Source organism: Schistocerca americana, chromosome 5, assembly GCF_021461395.2.
Source record: "Schistocerca americana isolate TAMUIC-IGC-003095 chromosome 5, iqSchAmer2.1, whole genome shotgun sequence".
Taxonomy (NCBI): Eukaryota; Metazoa; Arthropoda; class Insecta; order Orthoptera; family Acrididae; genus Schistocerca; species Schistocerca americana.
In genome coordinates, this window is record NC_060123.1 from 28,701,921 (window position 1) to 28,723,027 (window position 21,107).

Genomic DNA, 21,107 nt, shown 5'->3' on the forward strand with positions numbered 1-21,107 from the left:
AATAGAATTTACTCTGTAGTAAAAGCTCGGTAAGGTTGCCTGCCCTGCTACGTCGACTGAGCGGTAACGCGCATGCGCAGCAAGGCCGCATGCGTTGTGTAGCTCAGTGAGTTCAGTTGTGTTGATGGCGAAGGTGGTGTTAGTAGTGTGGTTTGGAACTTGACGCTGAAATGTGTTTTGGAATGTGAGAGTCACGCGAGTGTTAATGTTGATAGCCTGAGCAGAAGTAGTGCAACAGTGACTGTAGCTGCAGTGTGACAATAATGTGAAGAACAAGAAATATAATGTGCCCCGAAACAGTGTACTGAAATTTGCTGGAACGATGAATGCCCATGTAAGTCGGTGGCTTTTGTGGAACTGGGCAATTACTTTAGTCTCCGTATATGCATCTCAACACGGAGGAACATCGAAAATAACTGACACCGACACCCTACCACACCATGGAAGATGTGAGCCCATAACTGTTCCATTTTGCTTGGATTTGCAATATAATACGACTATCATGCCGAATATGTTTCATCATCAGAAACAAGAAGACGCTGGAATGGTTGTTCACCAATATTTTCCGTTAGTGAAAGTGAAATGTAGTCCAGACTTGCAGTTCTTCTTGTGTTCAGTGTATGTTCCTGTGTGTACTGTGCTGGATTATCCCCTTCCTCCATGCAGGTCACTTTGTTTATCTGCTAGAAGTGGTTGTGAGGACCTAATGAACAGATTTGGTTTTCAATGGCCAGAGGAATTAGAATGCTCACGCTTCCCTGATCAAGATGAACTTTGCGTTGGGGAAAATAACACAAAGAAAGAAACGAATAACCCATCTGGCTACCCACTCGATACCACTGCTGTTGGTTCTAATTCTGTACTTGACGATTTAGGCCCAAAGTTTCCAGTTGGAGGAAAAGATCGCGGTTTCGTTTGCCCCCTTCAGTTTAAAGTTCCCAAAATGTACGGTTATTCGTTGAAAGTTGGTGACAAAGTTGAAGAAGATTGCGGTGCACCCTGTGACGGCATGTTTTTCACAAGTGACGAGAGGAGTTTTGCCCGTGTGTGGGTAGGCGTGTGGTCAATCCTGTGTGCAATATCTTGTTTATTCACTGTACTGACGTTCTTAATTGACACAGATCGCTTTCGGTACCCAGAAAGACCAATCATATTTCTTTCACTGTGTTACCTCATGATAGCTCTGGCGTATGTAGTGGGCTTTGCCGCGGGTGACTCTGTTGCGTGTCGAAGACCATTCCAGGCACCTGTGGAACTTGCACAGCTTCAGATGGTTTCTACAATCACGCAAGGAACGAAGGATGAATGGTGTACAATACTCTTCATGGTCCTCTACTTTTTTAGTATGGCATCGTCAATCTGGTGGGTCGTATTGACACTGACTTGGTTCTTGGCTGCCGGTCTGAAGTGGGGTCATGAAGCCATTGAGGCGAATTCCCAATACTTTCACTTGGCAGCGTGGGCGATTCCTGCAATTAAAACCATCACGATCCTGGCCATGGGGAAAGTAGAAGGTGAGCTCTTGTACTAGCTGTTAAAGAGAACTAATTACTAAGTGTTAGTCTACATGATCTGTGTTCATATTTGTGGCATGTGCATTTTCGCTCAAGGTTTACACCAAAAGCTGTTTCATTACTTCCTCGTTAAGAGATGAACTCTTCACATATAATTCTGTGCATAGGATGAAATTGTCAGTTAGTGTTTCCTCATTGCATGCTAAATAACAATTCGCCTATATGCGTTCTTTTCCGAAAAGCTCACTTTTAACATTCTGATCTATTTTCACGTCGCTTCTGTTGCTGTCTCGTTTATAGCTACTGTACTATGTAGTATTACGGAGGTTTCAAGATATTTGCATAACGGGAATATTTTCAGTTTAGCATTAGCTTTACTGCTTAGTGTTATTTTAAAAAAGTGAATTTTTACACTGAGCTTACTGGCGTGGTACTTGACACTTGGCGTACGTATGGTTTCATTCGTTTCTGTAAATCGCGTTAGGTTTAGAGCAAGCACACGGACTGATTGCTCCTCCCTTATCTTCGTCTATTGTGGTTAGCATGCGTCGAACGTGTCATTATATAGCATGGATAAGTTCAGTCTTTTCCGTACAGCCTAGTTCCTCCCCTCGATGTTTGGAACTGAATACTGTTTATTATTATGATACGCCAGGAGAAGTGTGTTCAGAACAGTAACTGCGGAAACTGATATTTTTGTTTCGGTACACTGACAGATGCAATTTTCATTGCGTTGTACACTGTATGTACGAAAAGCGAAGCGAAGATTCACTAGAGAAACACTTCAAAGACAGTTTAACCAGATTGTCAGAAAACAGGCTGATATAATGAATATATATATACCTACGAACAACGACCACCTCTTCGTGCTTGGTATGTTGGGGGGATTGAAACTTCCTGTCAGATTAAAACTGTGTGCTGGACGGTGGGGGATTGCAAAAATTATCATAGAAGTTTGCAGGAGGTATTAGGAACTTGTGATCGTCACAGGTAAACTTTCAACAGAAAATTGAAATTAATTGTGCCTTTAGGATCGTTCCATCGACGTTAAAATAATTGTTCAATCACTGAGCTGTTAACAAATGATCATACGTGAAGTGGGAACCGAAGTATGGGTACCCGTGTTAAACTGTTACATTGTTTTTGATATCCCACCATACATTTGGTAATAAAACTGTCGTATTCCGACTCTGAAGAGGAGCTGGGTTAGTTAAAATAAACGGGCTACCAAGGTTTAAGAGAAATGATGTAAGGGAGAACATTAATATCCGTGTGGACAATGATTCGTAACAAAGTATCATGTATCTGGCAGTGACAATCAGTGTAGATGTGGAGACTACAACGGTCATATTTATTTAATAAAGCTATCGAAGATGGCAGGTAGGCATAAACTCATTCTTAGAATGCTAATAAACGAGTTAGTATGTGCGAGAGCTGTATTGTGAATCGCTTACTTGAATTACAAAGTTTCATAGATCGAAACTATGGAACCTATATTGAGGCCATGGGGTATATAAACAGACGGAGAGCAGGATTGGCCTCAGGTTTCTTTGATTACCTGGAGATTGCCACGTTACGACGCCAAAAAGTCTGAGTTTGCAGACACTCGAGGTCTGTTAAGTACGGTTTCGCGAAAGCTGAAGTCACACTATTTTGAAAAATCCAGTATTCGGTAACAAAGTAGGTACTGCTGACATACGGAGCGTGAAGGTGAAGATGGTAACTCGCGCCAAACCATCACTTCCACATAGTGATCGCTGTAGCACGGAAGTACCTGTAAATTTATTGGATTTCAGTTGTTCTTATCTGCAAGTAGAATTAAATGTCAACATGCATTGAAGTGTTGAACGCAAACTTCAGGTAGGCCTATATATTTTTGACTATGTTTGTGGGCACTACCTCTTTCGTAATGATGATTGAGAATTTCACACAGCGCTGGAATAGTTTTCTGTACGTGCACTAATCCAGAAGCTTATTGTTGGTATACTCAACTACATCCAAACGATAGCGTTGTAATTACGCATTTTTATTTGATCTGTATGTGCAGCTAACACGTATTGTAAAATCATGTATTTAGCAGTCAGATTTAGTAAATGGTATTGAATGTAGTTAGAATTGCGTTTGTTCCCATGAAACTTTCGAAACACGCAGTTACTTTTGCCATGGCACCATAGCCAACGAATGTAGATGCAAACACTCATAGGACCATGAGCAGTGCATAATAGTTTCGGTTCATGAAGTGCTGAAAAATCTATTGTAGTAATTTCCTTACCTTCCCTTATTGGGCTATTTGCGCTATGATCTTGTGTTGCAATTCTCTCAGCTAGTCGTGATTCCCAACGTTTAATAGCAATAGTAACAGAAAAAAACAGGACCAACAGCGGTGGTACTGAAATGCAAATTTTGCCTGTATGTACGCGACGATTAACAAGGGTGAAGACGAACACGGGAATTTTAATTTTTCGTTATTTATTATTGTCCGTTATTAGAATATATAACGGATATTCACCACATGTGGGACGAACAGTAGTAACTAGCATAACGGGTAGCAATGTGTAGGAGAAAAGATGCGCATTCGGGGTACACACAGCTGTTTTTCCTTGTTATATTGTTTCGGTGCTCACTTATAAAGCAAGACTCATAAATTAATCGTTTTGGGGAACAGAAAACTTATTTGGAAACCACTGAGTAATGTAAACTTAGCCACGTTCTCGTATCTATCGCTGTAGTGTAAACCAATAAGCATCAATCGATTTCTGCTCAAATGTAACTTAGGTCTCTCCATTCTAGGACTTACAGTGATTACTGTATATATCTTTCGATCTTCATTGTGTCCGCTTGCGACATGTCTGGCAACTAGATGTCTACCTTGTTTACCGCGGAAAAATATACACCACCTTAGAGTTATTGTATGAGGCATAAATGTATGTTGCGGGTTCCATTTTTTCATGTGCCGTGAGTACGTCACCATCTGTTTACCTTGTAAGCGCAAAGTGTGCTCATCCACAGGAGCACACTTCACTTGCTTAGTATATCTCAGTATGAAAAAGCATGTGTAGTCGATGTATAAACGATGTAGTTAATATTTTGCCCTAATTTGTTGATGGAGTTTCTGCATCAGTTAGTTTGACACTTACACATATTGTCTTTCCTGTGTCATTCGTGAATGAAGAGGAGAAAATAGGCCGTGTGATATTTTGGAATACTACGACACAGATTGTGTAATCAGTATCGGTGCCCCTGCACAGCCGTTCATTCTTCCAGGATTCCCAATTCTGGCCTCTGACTGACTTGTGCTGACTGAATCAGCCAATTAAAACACTAATTAAATGAACACTATAGCGTCGGAAGCTCTTTAAGACTGTTCGCAGATGATGCGATTGCGTGTAAGAATGTAACAGCGCCAGAAGACAGTAACTATTTGCAGAATGACCTCCAGAGAATTGATGAATGAATGATGCAGGCTCTGGCAGTTGACTCAGAACGTTAATAAATGTAAGACGTTGCGCATGCATAGGAAAATTACTGTACAACTACACTGTTCATGAGAGACTACTGGAAACAGTACCTGCCGTAAAATATCTAAGTGTTACTACCAAGGACTGATGGAAGAGATACAGAAGATCCAGCGAAGAGCGGCATGTTGTCACGGGATCGTTTAGTTAGTACGAGAGAGTTACAGAGATGCTTAACAAACTCCAATGGCAGAAGTTAAAAGACAGGCGTTGTGAATCGCGGAGAAGTTTACTGTTGAAATTTCGAGGAGAGTCGGACTACATACCACTTCCTCGCACATATATCTCGCAAAATGAGCACAGCTGAAAATTCGAGAAATTAGGTCTAATACAAAGGCATACCGACAATTCACCTTCCCACGCGATTCGGAGTGCAACAGGGTAAGTGGGAATAGTTAGTAGTACCAAAGTACCCTCCGCCACACGGCGTTACATGGCTTGTGGAGTATGATGTATATCAGATCGCTTGCGGGTTTTGCATGCTGCGTTCTTTGCAGATCCTATACTCCAAATTTTAGAAATCATTACGCCAACTTAAAGTTTCTGTTCGCACTCCCCCAAATCTGAATTTGTATGGTTATTTGTTTCGTAAACTTACCAAATGTTCAAATATGTGTGAAATCTTATGAGACTTAACTGCTAAGGTCATCAGTCCCTAAGCTCACACACTACTTAACCTAAATTATCCTAAGGACAAACACACACACACACACACGAGGGAGGACTCGAACCTCCGCCGGGATCAGCCGCACAGTCTATGACTGCAGCGCCTAAGACCGCTCGACTAATCCCGCGCGGCGTAAACTTACCGCTAGATTATTTTTCGACATTATTTGATTACAGTACTTTAACTCTATGCTATTTTATCCTGCCGCCGTTTCCGCGGCTGAGCCAACACTGATGCCCATTTGAAGCAAGCTGCCAACCCCTGCAAAAGTTAGAATTTCAACTATAAAATACGATGAGATCCAGCTATGAAAGAGCGATATAATATGTGGTTTGACGTCGTCTGTATCTGAATGAATCACTGGCTTTCATGTCTTTTCAGAATGCGTGAGTGCCTGTCTGGGACTATTCACACCGCTTACGTTCATCTGTTGTGATTGTGTCATTTATTTGAATATATTTTGTTTTTTTATATATGCTAGGAGTAATTATAATGATTTTATTCGGGTAAAGAGCTGAATTGAGAGCTTTAGCAGCTGCTGCACGCATCAGACTTCAAATAAATGTAGCACTATGTGAAGTCTTGACTTATGACTCTAAGCTAAATATTAATATAGGCCCATGCAACGAGTCATTTAAAATTCCTCGCTATCACCAGGATGACTCCACTAAAATTAAGTATCACATGTTATTGATTTTATATCATAAGATTTTGAGGGCAACCTGTGACGGTACGAAACGAAGATTCTTCGTTTTCGGACGTGCAGCCGAGTTACGCACAATATTCCGAGGTGGGTTCTGCGTACTCGCCAGCTGGATCCCAACCTGGCCATTATTGCATACATAATGAGTGAAGCTGTTAACATTTTTGTTGTGTAGTAACATTTATCGGGAACGGTATTAAGATTTACAGTTGCTGCTGCTTGGCATAATGCACTCGTTGTCAACCATGCGGAGCCAAGTGGAACTAAGAACACGAAACACCAGTTTCAATTACAAACTTTAATAGGAAAAAGTTATTTTAGTAGCTGGATAAACTACTATTGTAGTCTTTGAAATTCGGCATACAAAGCCTATTTGTAGTAACATGTAGTCGGTGGTTATAATTGAAATAATTGAAGTGCATGCCCAATGTGGGCTGTAATTATCGTATGACAGCGAAACTTGGTAGGTAGGCTAGCAGGTTAATGCTGAACCGATTTACGCTGAAGAAAATTAGTTACAATTTTGAACACCAGATGCAAATCTGGCTCTGTACAGTATCTTGACGTCTCTCATATTGAGCAAATTGTGTAAGCGGCGATAAATAATGAAATCAACGTTACGCCTTCCTCACGACTTTCAAATAAAATGTCGCACAAGTACAGGAATATACATAATGGATGTAAGAGTGCAGATTGTAGGCACACATGGAAGTTTGGATGTGGCCCGTGAAGTGCTCTCAGGTAGCCTAAAGTAAGCGACCGCTCGCGATTAGTGGGAAATCTGGGTTCGAGTCCCGGTCCGGCAAAAATTAAAAATTTTCGCTGTCGTTTTTCCAGTGTACAGCTGATGGTAGTCCACATTCGCAACTGAGAATACATGTCATAGATTTACACTTGGTAGCCAAAATTGGAACTAATTTTTTTCCAGCGTAAATCGTTCCCGCCTTAACGCATCACGAAATTTACCAAGTGTTGCTGCCATACCAGGATTACAGCCCACACTGGACCTCTGTGAGTAGCTGCACTTCAACTACCCGGTATAACAAACAAGTAAATAAACGTAACGATAATTTTACTCAGTAGAAAATATATGAAATTAAAACATTGATAGTGCGTTCCGGATCGGGATAAGTTCTCGGGCCCGTGGTGTCTTCATATGCAGTACACTACGAGTTATGGTATACCTACACGCTACAGACACACTCAGGAGTTTAAACTTGTTACTTGTTTCTCTCCATCCTTCGCAGCTGGGCAGAGGTTCACCTGTTATGCTACTGGTCTAGTACATATGGAAGAAAGGATAAAGCTGAAAGTTTGGGTTAATCATAGTGGTGATACTGAGATGACATTTTTCTGCTCTTTAGCTGAGTATTCGCTACGGTGGACATTTCCGACAACGTAAAACCTCAGCGGAGTTTAGATGATCGGGTTGAAACACTTGCCAAACTGGAAGAACTCTTGGACTGTCTATGAGACGGAAGGCACAGTTCGTAGTGGACTGCACAGAAAAGGCAGGGGTTGAGGATTCCGACTCCCAATTCAACCTATTGGTACACTCCGCGGAAAATAGGCAGTCTCAAATTAGAAGATTGTTCGAATTCAGTGGTCTCGCAGGGACACGACTACATTCGATATGTAACAGAACACGATCAGTACGTATTCTGGTTAATGACTCACTTTTTACTATTGATTTTTTGCCATCTTTTATTTATAAATGTAATAGGCAAAGATAAAATATATGCATAACTGTGCACTTCATTTAAATACAACAGCGGGGGCTCGGCTGTAAACAACGGTTGTTGGTTGTTTTGAGAAATTAGTAAAGTTTTAATAAAATTTCATAAATGAGATATTTCAACCACATGCAATAAGTTCTTTTTATTAAGATAAGCCATTGTTGTCAAATATATTAATAGTAAGGACAAAGTCTTAAAATGATGGATTCTACCCAAAATAGTTTTTAAAATTTGTCAATAGGTACAGCACTGCCCATTTGCAAACTGAGTGCACTTGGCAAGGATTAGCATTGACATTCCACTCTTCATTTGCCGTACGAATAAATGAAAATTAGTGCGAAACCTCGCGATAACATAAATGTTTGATTCTAAGGTTTCAGTTGGCAATTTCTACAATTACGGTGTATAACAGTCTCAAAAAATTGCTTATGGTTCAGTACAGTATAAAACTAATTTTAGCAATCACCTTACTGCAGCAGGTAACAATGCTAAGGATGGCCCTTAACGTTTCTACGATCACTGTGCCACGTAAATTCACTAAAATATTCAGGATCTTTATCTGAGCCGTAGTTTTCCACATCATCCTCCGATTCGTACAAGTCTTACCTGAAAAGCATTTTCCCGTCACAAACGCCACATCCGTTGTTCTTGGCACTGACCACTCTTTAAACGCGCCCACCCTGATAAAGTTGCCTTAAGCGAGAATCTGAAATTAGAGATAGAGCTGTCATTTCTCATTTTATCGTGGGACTGCCAACTAATATGAAAATAGCACATCACTTATCACTCGACGCGCAAGTCGCCGAAGTGGCGTCAAATCGAGAGACTCGCACCCGGCGAACGGTCTATCCGACTTGAGGCCCTAGTCACACGACATTTTTTATCACTCATCACGTTTTATAAGCAATATTTACATATCCCATGGACTGCCCTTTTCCACTGTTTATAGCTAAGCTCTTCAAATATGGTACATTTTGTAGCTCATGGGTTAACTGCCTGACAAGACTTACGAATCCAAAGTGCCGAGATTCGATACCCGATCAGTGCTAGCTGTTTGTCACTGATCACTTCCTCCACATTTGATAATGTTTGTTGCACCGTCGAACTACGTGCACTTAGAACTTACAGGTACCCTATATCTGGCGGAGCAAGCCAGTTCTGAAGTCGTGGGATGGCGAGGTCATACCGCAATGCTTTTTAAAGTAGCGTTGTGTTCAGACCAACGTTCGGGTTAATGACATCTGTACCTTCAACAAGTACGTGAGCCTGGCTTCGTTTCATTGACATTATCTGCGGAGTTGCAGCACTTATGAGAACGCTAATATACTTGTAAGAGGTCGACCTTCTCTTGCTCCGCCCACGAATGAAGTGACACGTCTTACTTGTATTGAAATTTAATCTCCGATGTGCATGTCACCAAGGTCTTTATTACACCGTCATGATTTTGACAAAAGGTTCCGGGTTCGAGTCCCGGTTCAGAACACAGTTTTAATCTGCTAGGAAGTTACAACTTTGGCAAACTTTTCTACAAGCTGTGACGACACTGCAACCTTCATATACTCGAATAAAAGAATATCATGAAAGTATCCGAAACACCGTTAAAGATTTTTCAAGGAACGTTTCTTATAGATTGTATTTGACGGAGCTCTTTTACTCCGTAACAAGCGTAGAGGAAGGCGGTGGCAGGAAGCAAGCCCGCCGTGTGTGCCGGCGCGGCGGTCACCCCAGGTGTCGGCACGCGTTGTGGGAACTGTGGCAACACTGCGTACCAGCGGGGTGTCTGGCGGGAAGCTCCCGGCATCTTCTGCACAGCTGAGCGCCTCGTCAGCTCCCATGGAAACAGTTGACATGCTGGTGAAGGTCCCCGAAGAAGAAACATAGCTGCGCCAACGATCTTATTAGTCAAGCATCCCAAGGGTGAAGATCGTGTACCTAGTGCAGGAAAGTTCTCTTACACTGTATACGTAACGAAACCGATTTTATGCACTGGCGCGTGTTCAGTTCAACTCTGAATCTTCTACTGTCAATGTAGCGTTATGAGTAGAGGAAGGTGAGCGTAATGTAGTGTCGCAACGAAGCAGACACTCTAAACTTTGTTTAAGGCTTGAATCATTGTCTTAAACCCCATCTGGGGTTGTGAGGTGTCCAGCTTCTTACGGTCGTGTCCGGTAAAATTCGTAAAAGTACAGCTTGTCCTACTTTTGTCAGACTTTTAGCGATTACGTGAAGAAAGCACAATTATTCCCGTTCCATGCTAATGAGGTAGCCACGAGAAGTAATGGCATGCGCCTTGAGGTTATATAGGTGTACCAATCAAAGTCTCTCCCTCCCTACCTCCCTCCCTCCCTCTCCCTCTCCCCCCCTCTCTCTCTCTCTCTCTCTCTCTCTCTCTCTCTCTCTCTCTCTCTCTCTCTCTCTCTCTCCCCCCTCTCCCATTATGACGTTACGAAATACAATCCCTGACGCGGTCGGAAATCGAACTCGTGCCTCTTTGCTTATCACTCCGCCGCGTCGAGGCGGACAATACTGTTGTTAGGTTTGTGTCCTACGATATACTTCGTAACGAGCCAAACACACAGTGCAAACCACGTTACGCGCAGAGCGAGCTAGGCAAAGTAGAATGTGCCGATTAGCCGAAGCTAAATCAGGCAGAAGAATTTAGAACGAACATTAATTATGTGTATATAATCGCCAAAAACTACTTAAAATCCCGGGCATGCGAATTAAATCATCCAATTAAAGCACTTTCAGTGGATAACATTAGCTGATGTTCCAGCGTCGGAACACGAAGCAAAAAGTACGCATATTTAGTGTAGAAAAACGCAAAGCTGGATGACACATTCTGTGATCAGTGGAAAAATTTCACAAAATTCGTGTTACCAGAAAAAGACTACTTTCCTTTTAAAAAGCTTCTGGCACATAAAAAGCGCACAGCTTATTTCAAATTACACCGTTATGAAGAATTTTATCCGTAATTATTGAAATTGGCAGAATATTACTTTGCAATTTCGCTTCATAATACCAACGTCGAAAGGGCGTTCTCTTTCATAAACGCCTAGTTGACACAGGAATGCAAGAAACTGCAAACCTATACGGCTACAAAAATGTTTTTGTGTAATTTCAAACTGTCTTGTGAAGAGTTCCACGAAAATATTTTTGAAATAATATTCCGTTCTTAATAAAGTAGCTTTAAATGAGAAATATTACTACGTAACTACAGATTATTGATGTTTCTTTGTAAGTCTAGTTGAATTGACAAAAGTTAGTGAATCTGTCATCGTTTTCCGCCCCAGAAGAATATATATTTATTTTGTTTAATGAAGAACTTTGAGTTTATGTTGACATTAAGATTACCTTCCTAAGACGACTGCGTACCTAGTTACTGTTGTAACTGTCAAATTAGAAGGCTGTTTGCTGACTTTTTTTATAGTTGAAGCACGTTTAAAGGTGATCTCACAAAAATCGGTTGTAATTGATTATTAATAAACGTAGCTCACCCTATTCCTCCAGAGCGACACAAGCGTGCAAGAATGAGTAGCGGATAAAAAGTAGGATTGTTTGGATTTCAAATGGACGTCCAACCATGTTCATTTAGGTTTCCTGTTACCTCACTACATTAATTCAGGCAAATGCCGGAGTGGTCCTCCTCTGAGGTCATGGACTCTTCCTTCTACAGCAGAGATAACAGTCCGACTCTGATAAACCTCCCTTCCCACGTACCTATAACAACGCGCCAGTAATCTGCAGATAGCCATTTGTGCTCATCCTCTTAAATTAAAGTGGGCTAATTCCACAATACAAAAGTGCCTGCAACATCCGTGGCTTACGTTCCGGAGCTGGACCATATTTTGGATCTATAGACCCTACATCAAACGCGTGGTGGTGCGGACCCACCAAGGGAAATTTTATGACAACAAACCCGAATTTAAGATTCATTATTTAATTGTATAAAATGTGACTGTACAGTTTATAGTTTAATAAATTGATGAAACTCAAAAGGCGATACCAGAGACTGTAGTAACTACAGAGAAAGAAGCTTACTCAACATTCATTATAAAATTTACTCCAGCAACATAAAATCAAAGTTCCCCCCCCCCCCCCCCCCCCAAAAAAAAAATATGAGCCACTCTAGGGAAGAGAACAGAATGGATCACGGAAAGCATATCATGCGCAGATGGTCACTTCACACTCTAGATGCCAACTGGAAAAAGAAAATAATTAAAACTTCAAACACGTCTGGCAGTTACTGTTTTTAAGAAAACTTTCGATGCACTTGGCAGAAGGAAACTTTGGAAAATCTTGGCAGAATGCACACACCACCACACAACATAAAAACAATTCATAACATATACAGCCATAATGTGATTGCTGTTAGAACTGGACGACAACTGTCGGAATGGATATACGTTTATCGTCCAAGGAGTTAGACAAGGATGTTGTCTCCCACCATTTCCGTGTAACATAATTATAGGAGTAAAATCTGTGAATGGAGAAAAAATCCCATGGCAGAATCAAGATAGACAAACCAAGTAATTTTTATAGAATCCGTGTATGATCTACGGAGATCAGTGTGTACCCTGTACAGAACAGCAAAAGTGTACAAGATGGAGACATCCCTCCATGAAACCAAAGTTACGGCCGTCAACCGGAAAGTCCACAAGAGAACCTAAACTTCAGTAAACAGCACAACTCTCGAGCAAAGCAGAAGCAGCCAGATATCTAGCGCACAATCTCAGTTACATCCAAGAAAACTATTTGGAACACAAAATTCAAAAACTTTACAAAAGTAAAAGGATCAATAAACAGCATCTTCAGACCATCTCTTTTTCACTGGCGTGCCAGGCTCAAAACTATACGACACCTTTGCCAATCGGTCCCTTTCATATGGCAGCGAAGTTTGGACACTCCGTAGAGATGACGAACGGAGACTAATGAACGCCGAGGTGCTGTTCATGAGAAGAGCAGTCGGCTACACACTGTAGGACACGGAAAGATCTAGGACATGACATTTATGACATGACGAAGTAAAATCTGTTGCCACCACAGTCCAGAACTTCTTGGAAAGACTATGTACAACAAATGAAGACCGGTTAGAGGCCCCAAAAAAATCGTCAGATACCGACCTAGAGGAAGCTAGAACGCAAAGATACCAGCAAGGAAATGTACTGGACCATTATATGTATATATTCAAATGCAATACTTTCCCAAACAATCACCCTTAAAATAAAATTTTAAAATCATCTTATTGACTAATTTGTTCGTGCCTGCACTTGTTACTAATGAAATAACTTCATAGGAAAACGCTTACGGTGGTCCCCTGACCTTGCTATGACGTCACGAGCCAGCCAGACGTTTTGAGTGTTGAAACATCTTATGCTTGTCCCTCAGTATCTCCCTAAGAAATGGTTATCTGCAAATTAGTTGTCCCCAGTTTTATAAGCTCAAGAATCCGCGTCTGCCGATAGGAAGTAAATAATAAAGATAACAGAAGTATTCAGTAATGGTATAAATATGGCTTTTGGAAGAGACAAATGTAAGAAAAATAGCATAGTCAAGGGCCCTCCGCCACACACCGTTGGGTGGCTTGCGGAGTATCAATGTAGATGTAGAAAACACACTAAACAGGAAGATTACATATTGGGTAACCACAGCGACTGCATAGAAGCGATGGAAAAAACAGATGCCTATAAATATCTAGGACACAGACAAAAAATAGGAATAGATAATACAAATATTAAAGAAGAACTAAATGAAAAATATAGACAAAGACTAACAAAAATACTGAAAACAGAACTGACAGCAAGCAACAAGACAAAAGCTATAAATACTTATGCTATACCAAGATTGACCTACTCATTTGGAGTAGTGAAATGGAGTAACACAGACCTAGAAGCACTCAATATACTTACACGATCACAATGCCACAAATATAGAATACATCACATACATTCAGCAACAGAAAGATTCGAATTAAGCAGAAAGGAAGGGGATTTATCGACATAAAAAACTTACATTATGGACAGGTAGACAATTTAAGAAAATTCTTTATAGATCGAGCAGAAACTAGCAAAATACACAAAGTAATCATTCATATAAGTACATCGGCTACACCATTGCAATTTCATAACCACTTCTACAACCCTTTAGATCACATAAAATCAACAGATACATATAAAGTAAATTGGAAGAAAACACTACATGGCAAGCACCCATCTAACACAGCCACACATCGATCAAGACGCATCCGACACTTGGCTAAGAAAAGGCAATATATACAGTGAGACGGAAGGATTCATGATTGCAATACAGGATCAAGCAATAAACACCATATATTATAGCAAGCATATTATTAAAGATCCCAATACCACAACAGATAATTGCAGACTTTGGAAACAACAAATAGAAACAGTAGATCACATCACAAGCGGATGTACGATACTAGCAAATACGGAATACACCAGAAGACATGACAATGTAGCACAAATAATACATCAACAACTTGCCATACAACATAAACTAATAAAACAACACGTTCCCACATACAAGTATGCACCACAAAATGTACTGGAGAATGATGAATACAAATTATACTGGAACAGAACCATTATAACAGATAAAACAACACCACATAACAAACCTGACATCATACTCACCAATAAAAAGAAATTAACACAACTATTCGAAATATCCATACCCAATACAACAAATATACAGGAGAGGAAATTGAAAAATTCATCCAACTGGCTGAGGAAGTCAAGGACATGTGGCATCAGGATAAAGTTAACATTATACCAATTATACTATCAACTACAGGAGTCATACCACACAATATCCACCAGTACATCAACGTAATACAGCTACATCCAAACTTATATATACAACTACAGAAATCTGTAATTGATATATGTTCAATTACCCGAAAGTTCCTAAATGCAATGTAACATATACCGGACAGTTAAAAGGAAGTCACGCTTGATCAAGGTCCGCGTCACTTTCCATTTTTAACCAGACATAACGTCTGAGAAAGGAAAGATAATAATAATGGGTCTTGGCTTTGTTGATATGAGGTATTGAAAAACTGATTTTCTACTAAATCTAACTGATTTCCACTTGCCAAAATTTCGTTAAGCATTCCTTTTAAAGCTTTAGGATTGAAGTGGCAGGCTTGTGACCGGACGCCACTGGGAATTTGACGCGAGGGAGCAGCGCGGGGTGTAAAGGTATGAAATCCTACAAACAGTCCACTGAAAAACTCTGCCGAAGAACCATATACGAAATAATTACGTCTTCCACGTGTATGATTATATGGGGCCGTAAACTCGGCCCTAGTCTTAAGAATCATTTTGAAAGCACTGGTTGTATGCAATACTGTGTGACCCAGAGACCATTTGATTTTGGCAGCAGGCAGCGACGCTACTGTAGCCACTTCCTTGGGTACGAAACGTCTCCTGCCATTGTATTTCGTCGTCCAGTGCACTTCCGATTCGCATTGTTATTGCCAAGTAAGTGCTTCATAGCGCCTGTCAGCGTCCCGTAAAGGGGCGGTGTAATGTTGGCAAAATCAGCCATCGGTTTGAACTTGGTCTTTGTAAATAGGAGGTCTCTTGCAGTCAGTAAGGCGTACTGACACGTGTCGGACAGCTGATAGCTGGCACAGAGCGAGCCATTAAGCACGTGGCTTCCCAACAGTCAGTGTAGTCATGCCTCCCCACAGCCAGTTACCCAAAGAGTAGCGGCAGAGGCCAGTCTGGTCATGGCTCGCCTGTGCTCAGAAAAGACTTTGCTGTTATATTGCTTTACTCTTTCTACAAGTTTCATTATAGTTCGTATCATTTGCAATTATTAAGGGATATACGAAAGCTGACAAATAGTTGACGTTACGTATTGTTTAGCTCGCGCCCAGAGATGAAGCTGTTCATTTAGAGATATTTCTATGGCGTGTGTCTATTATTATAGTTCAGTCCTTCGATTGACGAATTTTGGCTGTATGCGGCTTGTACTATCTGGATAATTGCTTGTAGTCATTAACACCCATATTAAGATTTCTTTTCTGCCACAATCGCGGTAATGTAGTATAATTCGGTATCGCGCGGCTCCTTTGATGCGATATTATAGCCTTGCGTCGCTTTTCCAGCTTGATCCTTTAGCCTTTAAAATTCTCTCTTAACTGCTAGTCTATTTTCTTCTGCCGAGGGAAGTATTTTTCTAGGGATTCATACTCGGTTTGCAAAATTCGCAAAGATAATTCTTGTTGATAAGACTGTGAGGAACGATGAGCTTCAGAAAGCTCGAGAGACATTCCACCACGTTGCAAACCATTCTCACAGAATGTGTGGACTTTTATCAATGAGTGTATGGAAAAATAACTAAAATGTTATCCCAAACATAAAAATTAAAACCGGAATGAAGTTCTTCAGGGAGGTTTTCTGTGATTTGTCTCCCTATTTTTTCGGATAACCATCGTTATTTTCGTGTCTGTTTGACGTCTCTCGGACGGCCACATTAGTAAGGTGTGAAACGTCCCAAATCTGATGTATGCAGGATCGAAAATGCAAATGGAAATACGGTCATAATCATCAGTGTTGTTGCTCTTCCTTCCCAAGCTTCAGCAGAATATGCTATTCAAGTGACGAGTGATGATATTCGATCCAAGCCTCGTAATTTTTTGAAAGTAAGCTTAGCGGTACCTTATCTTTCCGCTCCTACTGGAGAACGATAAGATAAGAAGTTGTAAAAGATAAGAATATAACGGGTAACCTCTCCGATGTGAGAATACTAAGCACATTAGAGAACACTTTGGCTGCATTGCATGTTGTTGCTCAGGTTGCAGCCAGGACTTAGTAATTATTCTAGCTGTGGTTTTACTGGAGTTCTGGTGTTTAAACCCCATAATGCCCTGCGCCTTTCGCCCGTCAGCATCCTGAGAATGATATGTGGAATAATCTTCCCTAACACGTTAAGGCAACAGTGTAGCTACCCCGTAAATGGTGCACAAATGTTTTGCTTCCATTTGTGAGGGGGTGGAGATCGAAATAAGCCCTGATGTGTTACGAATTAGGGTGACAAGAGTGCATGCAAAGTTACTCCTAAATGTATTCGTCGTCGTAGGATTTCCGTCGCAAATGTTGGAGACGAAAATGAAAAAGGAAATGCTCTTCGTAGTCGTTATACGTAGGTTGGAACTTAAATAGTGGCAACGCTGCTATGGAGACACTATGCAGTGGAATCTACTATTGTCGCTGATAGCACACGTTGTTGACATACCCACTTCACCTCCGGTCAAATGGACTCGCCCGTCCCACGTCACCGACGTGCGCACAATCGAGGGAAAAACAGTCACTTGTGAGCGAGCAGTCTAACGTAACAGTAGCACTGTTTTCGAATCAGGAACAACGGAGTTGGATCAAGAATGAGTGTTCCAGAGGCCGTACAGCACGACAGTGTCATCAAGTTCTTCAATAGGCGTGCGGCGGATCGGCATTGCCGTACACAACAGTGGCACGCTGGGTAAAAGCCTCCAACGAAGGTCGGCAAGCTGTGGCAGACATGCATCGGGCAGATCGTCCTAGCATCTCTGAAGTGCATGCTGTTGCCGCGTTAGTGAGCTCGCCCACGGAACCGGATTAGCGTATACGACTGTGCTTCGCATGCTGAAGGAACGCCTGGGTAGGCGAAAAACTGCATCACGATGGGTTCCGCAAGACTTGACGAAAAATGCAGAAATGGATGCGTTACGACGGTGCTCAGACGCACTTGGAGCGCGAAGGAGAGGGTTTCTTACGCCGTATCGTCACACTGGATGAGAGATGGGCCACATCGGACGAGTCAAAACTGAGACGCCAATCCAACGAATGGTGTCATTATGGGTCGCCGCGAAAGTCGGAAGTGCGTCAGAGCCCCAGTATGATGAAAGTTACGGTGATGCTCGTGTAAGACTCCTGTTCGTTTTTGGAGCATCACCCGCGACCAGCTTTGCGAAAGAGGCGGCGACACTTTCTGCGCAGTCCATTCATCATTTTGCACGGCAAAGTGCGGGCGCATACAGCGCAAGCTGTGTTTGCTCTGTTCGGTCGACGGGACTGGGAATTACTGTACCATCCACCATACTCCCCGGACTTGAGTCCTTGTGACTTTTATTTGATTCCGAAGATGATGAAGGAACCACTTCGTGGCATTCTCTTCAGAACTGTTCCAGAGATTCGACAGGCAGTAGACCGCTCCATCCGCACCCATCAACAGAACAGGCTCTGCTAACGGTATGCTACGCATTCCACATCGCTGGCAATAGGTTCTACACAACGCTGGTGACTACTTTGAAGGACAGTAATTGGTGCAAACATGTAACTCTTTTGTATCCGCGCACCCCCCCCCCCCCCCCCACACACACACACACGGGGGGGGGGGGGGGGGAGGAGAGAGAGAGAAACTGTACATTTAAAACTGACACCAATGCAGCCGCTTTACAAGAGACAAACGTTGTGCGGTGCAGTAGCTTGATGAGAAGGCACACGGAGGGGAGTTGGCACCAAATCGAACACACAGGCACGGCGGACTTGATGTCAGCCTTACCGCTGAAAGGAGGTTCTGCTTACCGGGCTACGCATCGGACACTGTTCTTCAACACATGGCTTCCTCCCCTGGCGGAAGGATCCACCACTCTTTTGAAGTATGCGGTGTGCCATTTTCAGTTGAGCAGATTTTGGCGACTTGTGTCCTATACACTGATATTAGGGCAGCCTCAGTCTCTGTGGAGATCTGTCCATCACCTTCGCCGGTACTGATTCCAGTGTTACAAGAATGGTGAAATTTTGTGAACTGTCAGGTCTCATTCCTAAATTGGTGGGGAAGGGAGGCAGACTTAAAGCATTATGAACTGCTACGCATGTGGGAACAACTTTCGTCCCCACCCGTGAGATTGCCATGCTGACTTTTCGTCAGGGCGCTGACGGCCATTATGTTGAGGGTTTCTTACCTCAAATAATAATAATAATAAACAAGAACCAAATTTGGTACACATGCACCTTATAATCAGGCGATCATCACTGTGGGATTAAGGACCACCAATATATCAAAATGGGTCGTAGTGAAAAAGAAGCGTATCCTGCGACGTGTGAATTCATAAGCTTTATTTGCCCAGTAATTGAAACCAGAACACTTAGCGACTAGCAAAAAAATTTACACTGAATTTCAAACCCTTATGAAATTCTTTTCTCGCTGACAACCCCTACGAAATGATGAAAGGAAAACTGTTTATCGCTTACTACTTTTCAGCTGTTAATGCCGTAAGAGTATAGCATGAGACATGACGTAATTTATTATTTCTTTACTACTATCTGTATTCGCAGCACATTTTACAGACAGTGCGCACATATACTGCTCAGTGTAAGAGAAAAATGTCATAACGACACACATATCAGCAGATATGACGTCATAAACAGTGAGACGCGGAAAAACTGCCGCATCCTGCATGACGTTTAAACTTATTGCTTCGTTGGTATTAACCATATACGCAACCCATTTTGCACTCAATATCCACATATGCCGCTGAATACACCTACAAAGTTATATCATTTGACGACATACAGTTCAGGAGATATGACGTCATTAAGCACGAGGCTAGACCCTGCGTGGTAGGGCGTGGACGCAGAGCTATAAATAAATACCTGAGCAACGCGGGTTTTTTTCCAGTTAGTATGAATATAAGTCCTCTGGCCATAACTGCCTCATTACAGTTAACGTCCTGCTTTTAGCTTCTGCTGTATTTCTGGCCATGTCAATCAAAACATTGGATTTATTGCAAACTGCAGTTTTTATGTGTGCAATATCTACAAGGAGCAGATTTCTGTGGAGGCTGTCCCTTTTGGAAAGAGTTGATGAGGGAGCTCTCGACACTGTTAACAAATCGCACCAGCGAGTAACTGGTCATCAGGCGTAAAAGCAGTACTTAACGCGCGGTCGGTCACTGTATGTAAATTGGTCGAACGCCAACGAGAATCTTGCTTTAAGTGTAATCTGAACTGAGAGAGATGCGTTACCAGGTAAGGGCGTACCATATGTTAGGATCTGTGTAAGATCCTCCGTGCGCCCTGTACACACACGCACACATAAATCATTTGTATTTTATCGCAGAAGTGTAAGATTATAGTTATTCTTCGACAGTAGGACGTCAAAGAAATGGCTGGACCAACGAAATAGTTGCAGAAAATAAGATGCCCCGAGTTACAGCTGTGGAACGATTCAACGGACGAAGAAATACTCGGCATTCGATGCTGATCAAAGGGATCTCACACGACAGGCAAAGTGGTTAAGGAACATCTTGTCGACAAAGATTCGGTGGACCACTCTGCCTGTCATCTTTGCCTCTTACATCCCAAAGGCTTTCCTTTAACACTCGCAGACCAAAGGCAGCAGATATTTAAATTCACTACCAAGAACGTTCTAAAAATAAGTTTGACGGGGAAAGGATGATGACAGTACGACTGGCTCGGTTCTTTTCGAGGAGAAGAACCATGACTAACTACTGTGCAGTAAGCAGTAGCGTCATTTAGTCTCGTCAACCTGGGATACAGTGTATTGGAAAATGAAGGGAAAAAATGCTTTCCTGAGAAGTGTGCGCAGAATGGGGAAAGCGGAGCTTTGCCATGTGATGATTGCAAAGGAGTTAAAACTTATTGTACTCCTAGGTCGATTGCCGACATCACCCTCAATCAATCAAAGTACATGAATTACACCTAAAAATTTTCAGAATCTTATTATTTTGTCTTCAACAACTAAAATAACTTACAAACAATCCTGTTAGAAGAACATCCGCAAATGAGCATTATACCAGAGGTTGAAAATAGCGCTTCAGTTGTAAATTTCGCCTGTCATTACACGAACGGTTTCGGGCTCTTATAAGCCCATCTTCAGGTGTCGAAACTGTGCTGTGGTTCCCGAGCGCCGCAATGGAACGTGTACTACGCGCGGTGTGTT

The 21,107-nt window shown here is 41.9% G+C and overlaps 1 protein-coding gene across 1 annotated transcript in view; it reads left to right on the plus strand.

Moving 5' to 3' along the window:
- Window positions 1–97: 97 nt before the first annotated feature.
- LOC124615495 (frizzled-7) overlaps window positions 98–21,107 on the plus strand; it is a 121,942-nt gene continuing 100,932 nt past the window's right edge. The window contains exon 1 of the mRNA XM_047143439.1: window positions 98–1,514. Within this exon, the coding sequence (XP_046999395.1) occupies window positions 323–1,514 (1,192 nt within the window). The 5' untranslated portion in view covers window positions 98–322. The remainder of the gene's footprint in view (window positions 1,515–21,107) is intronic.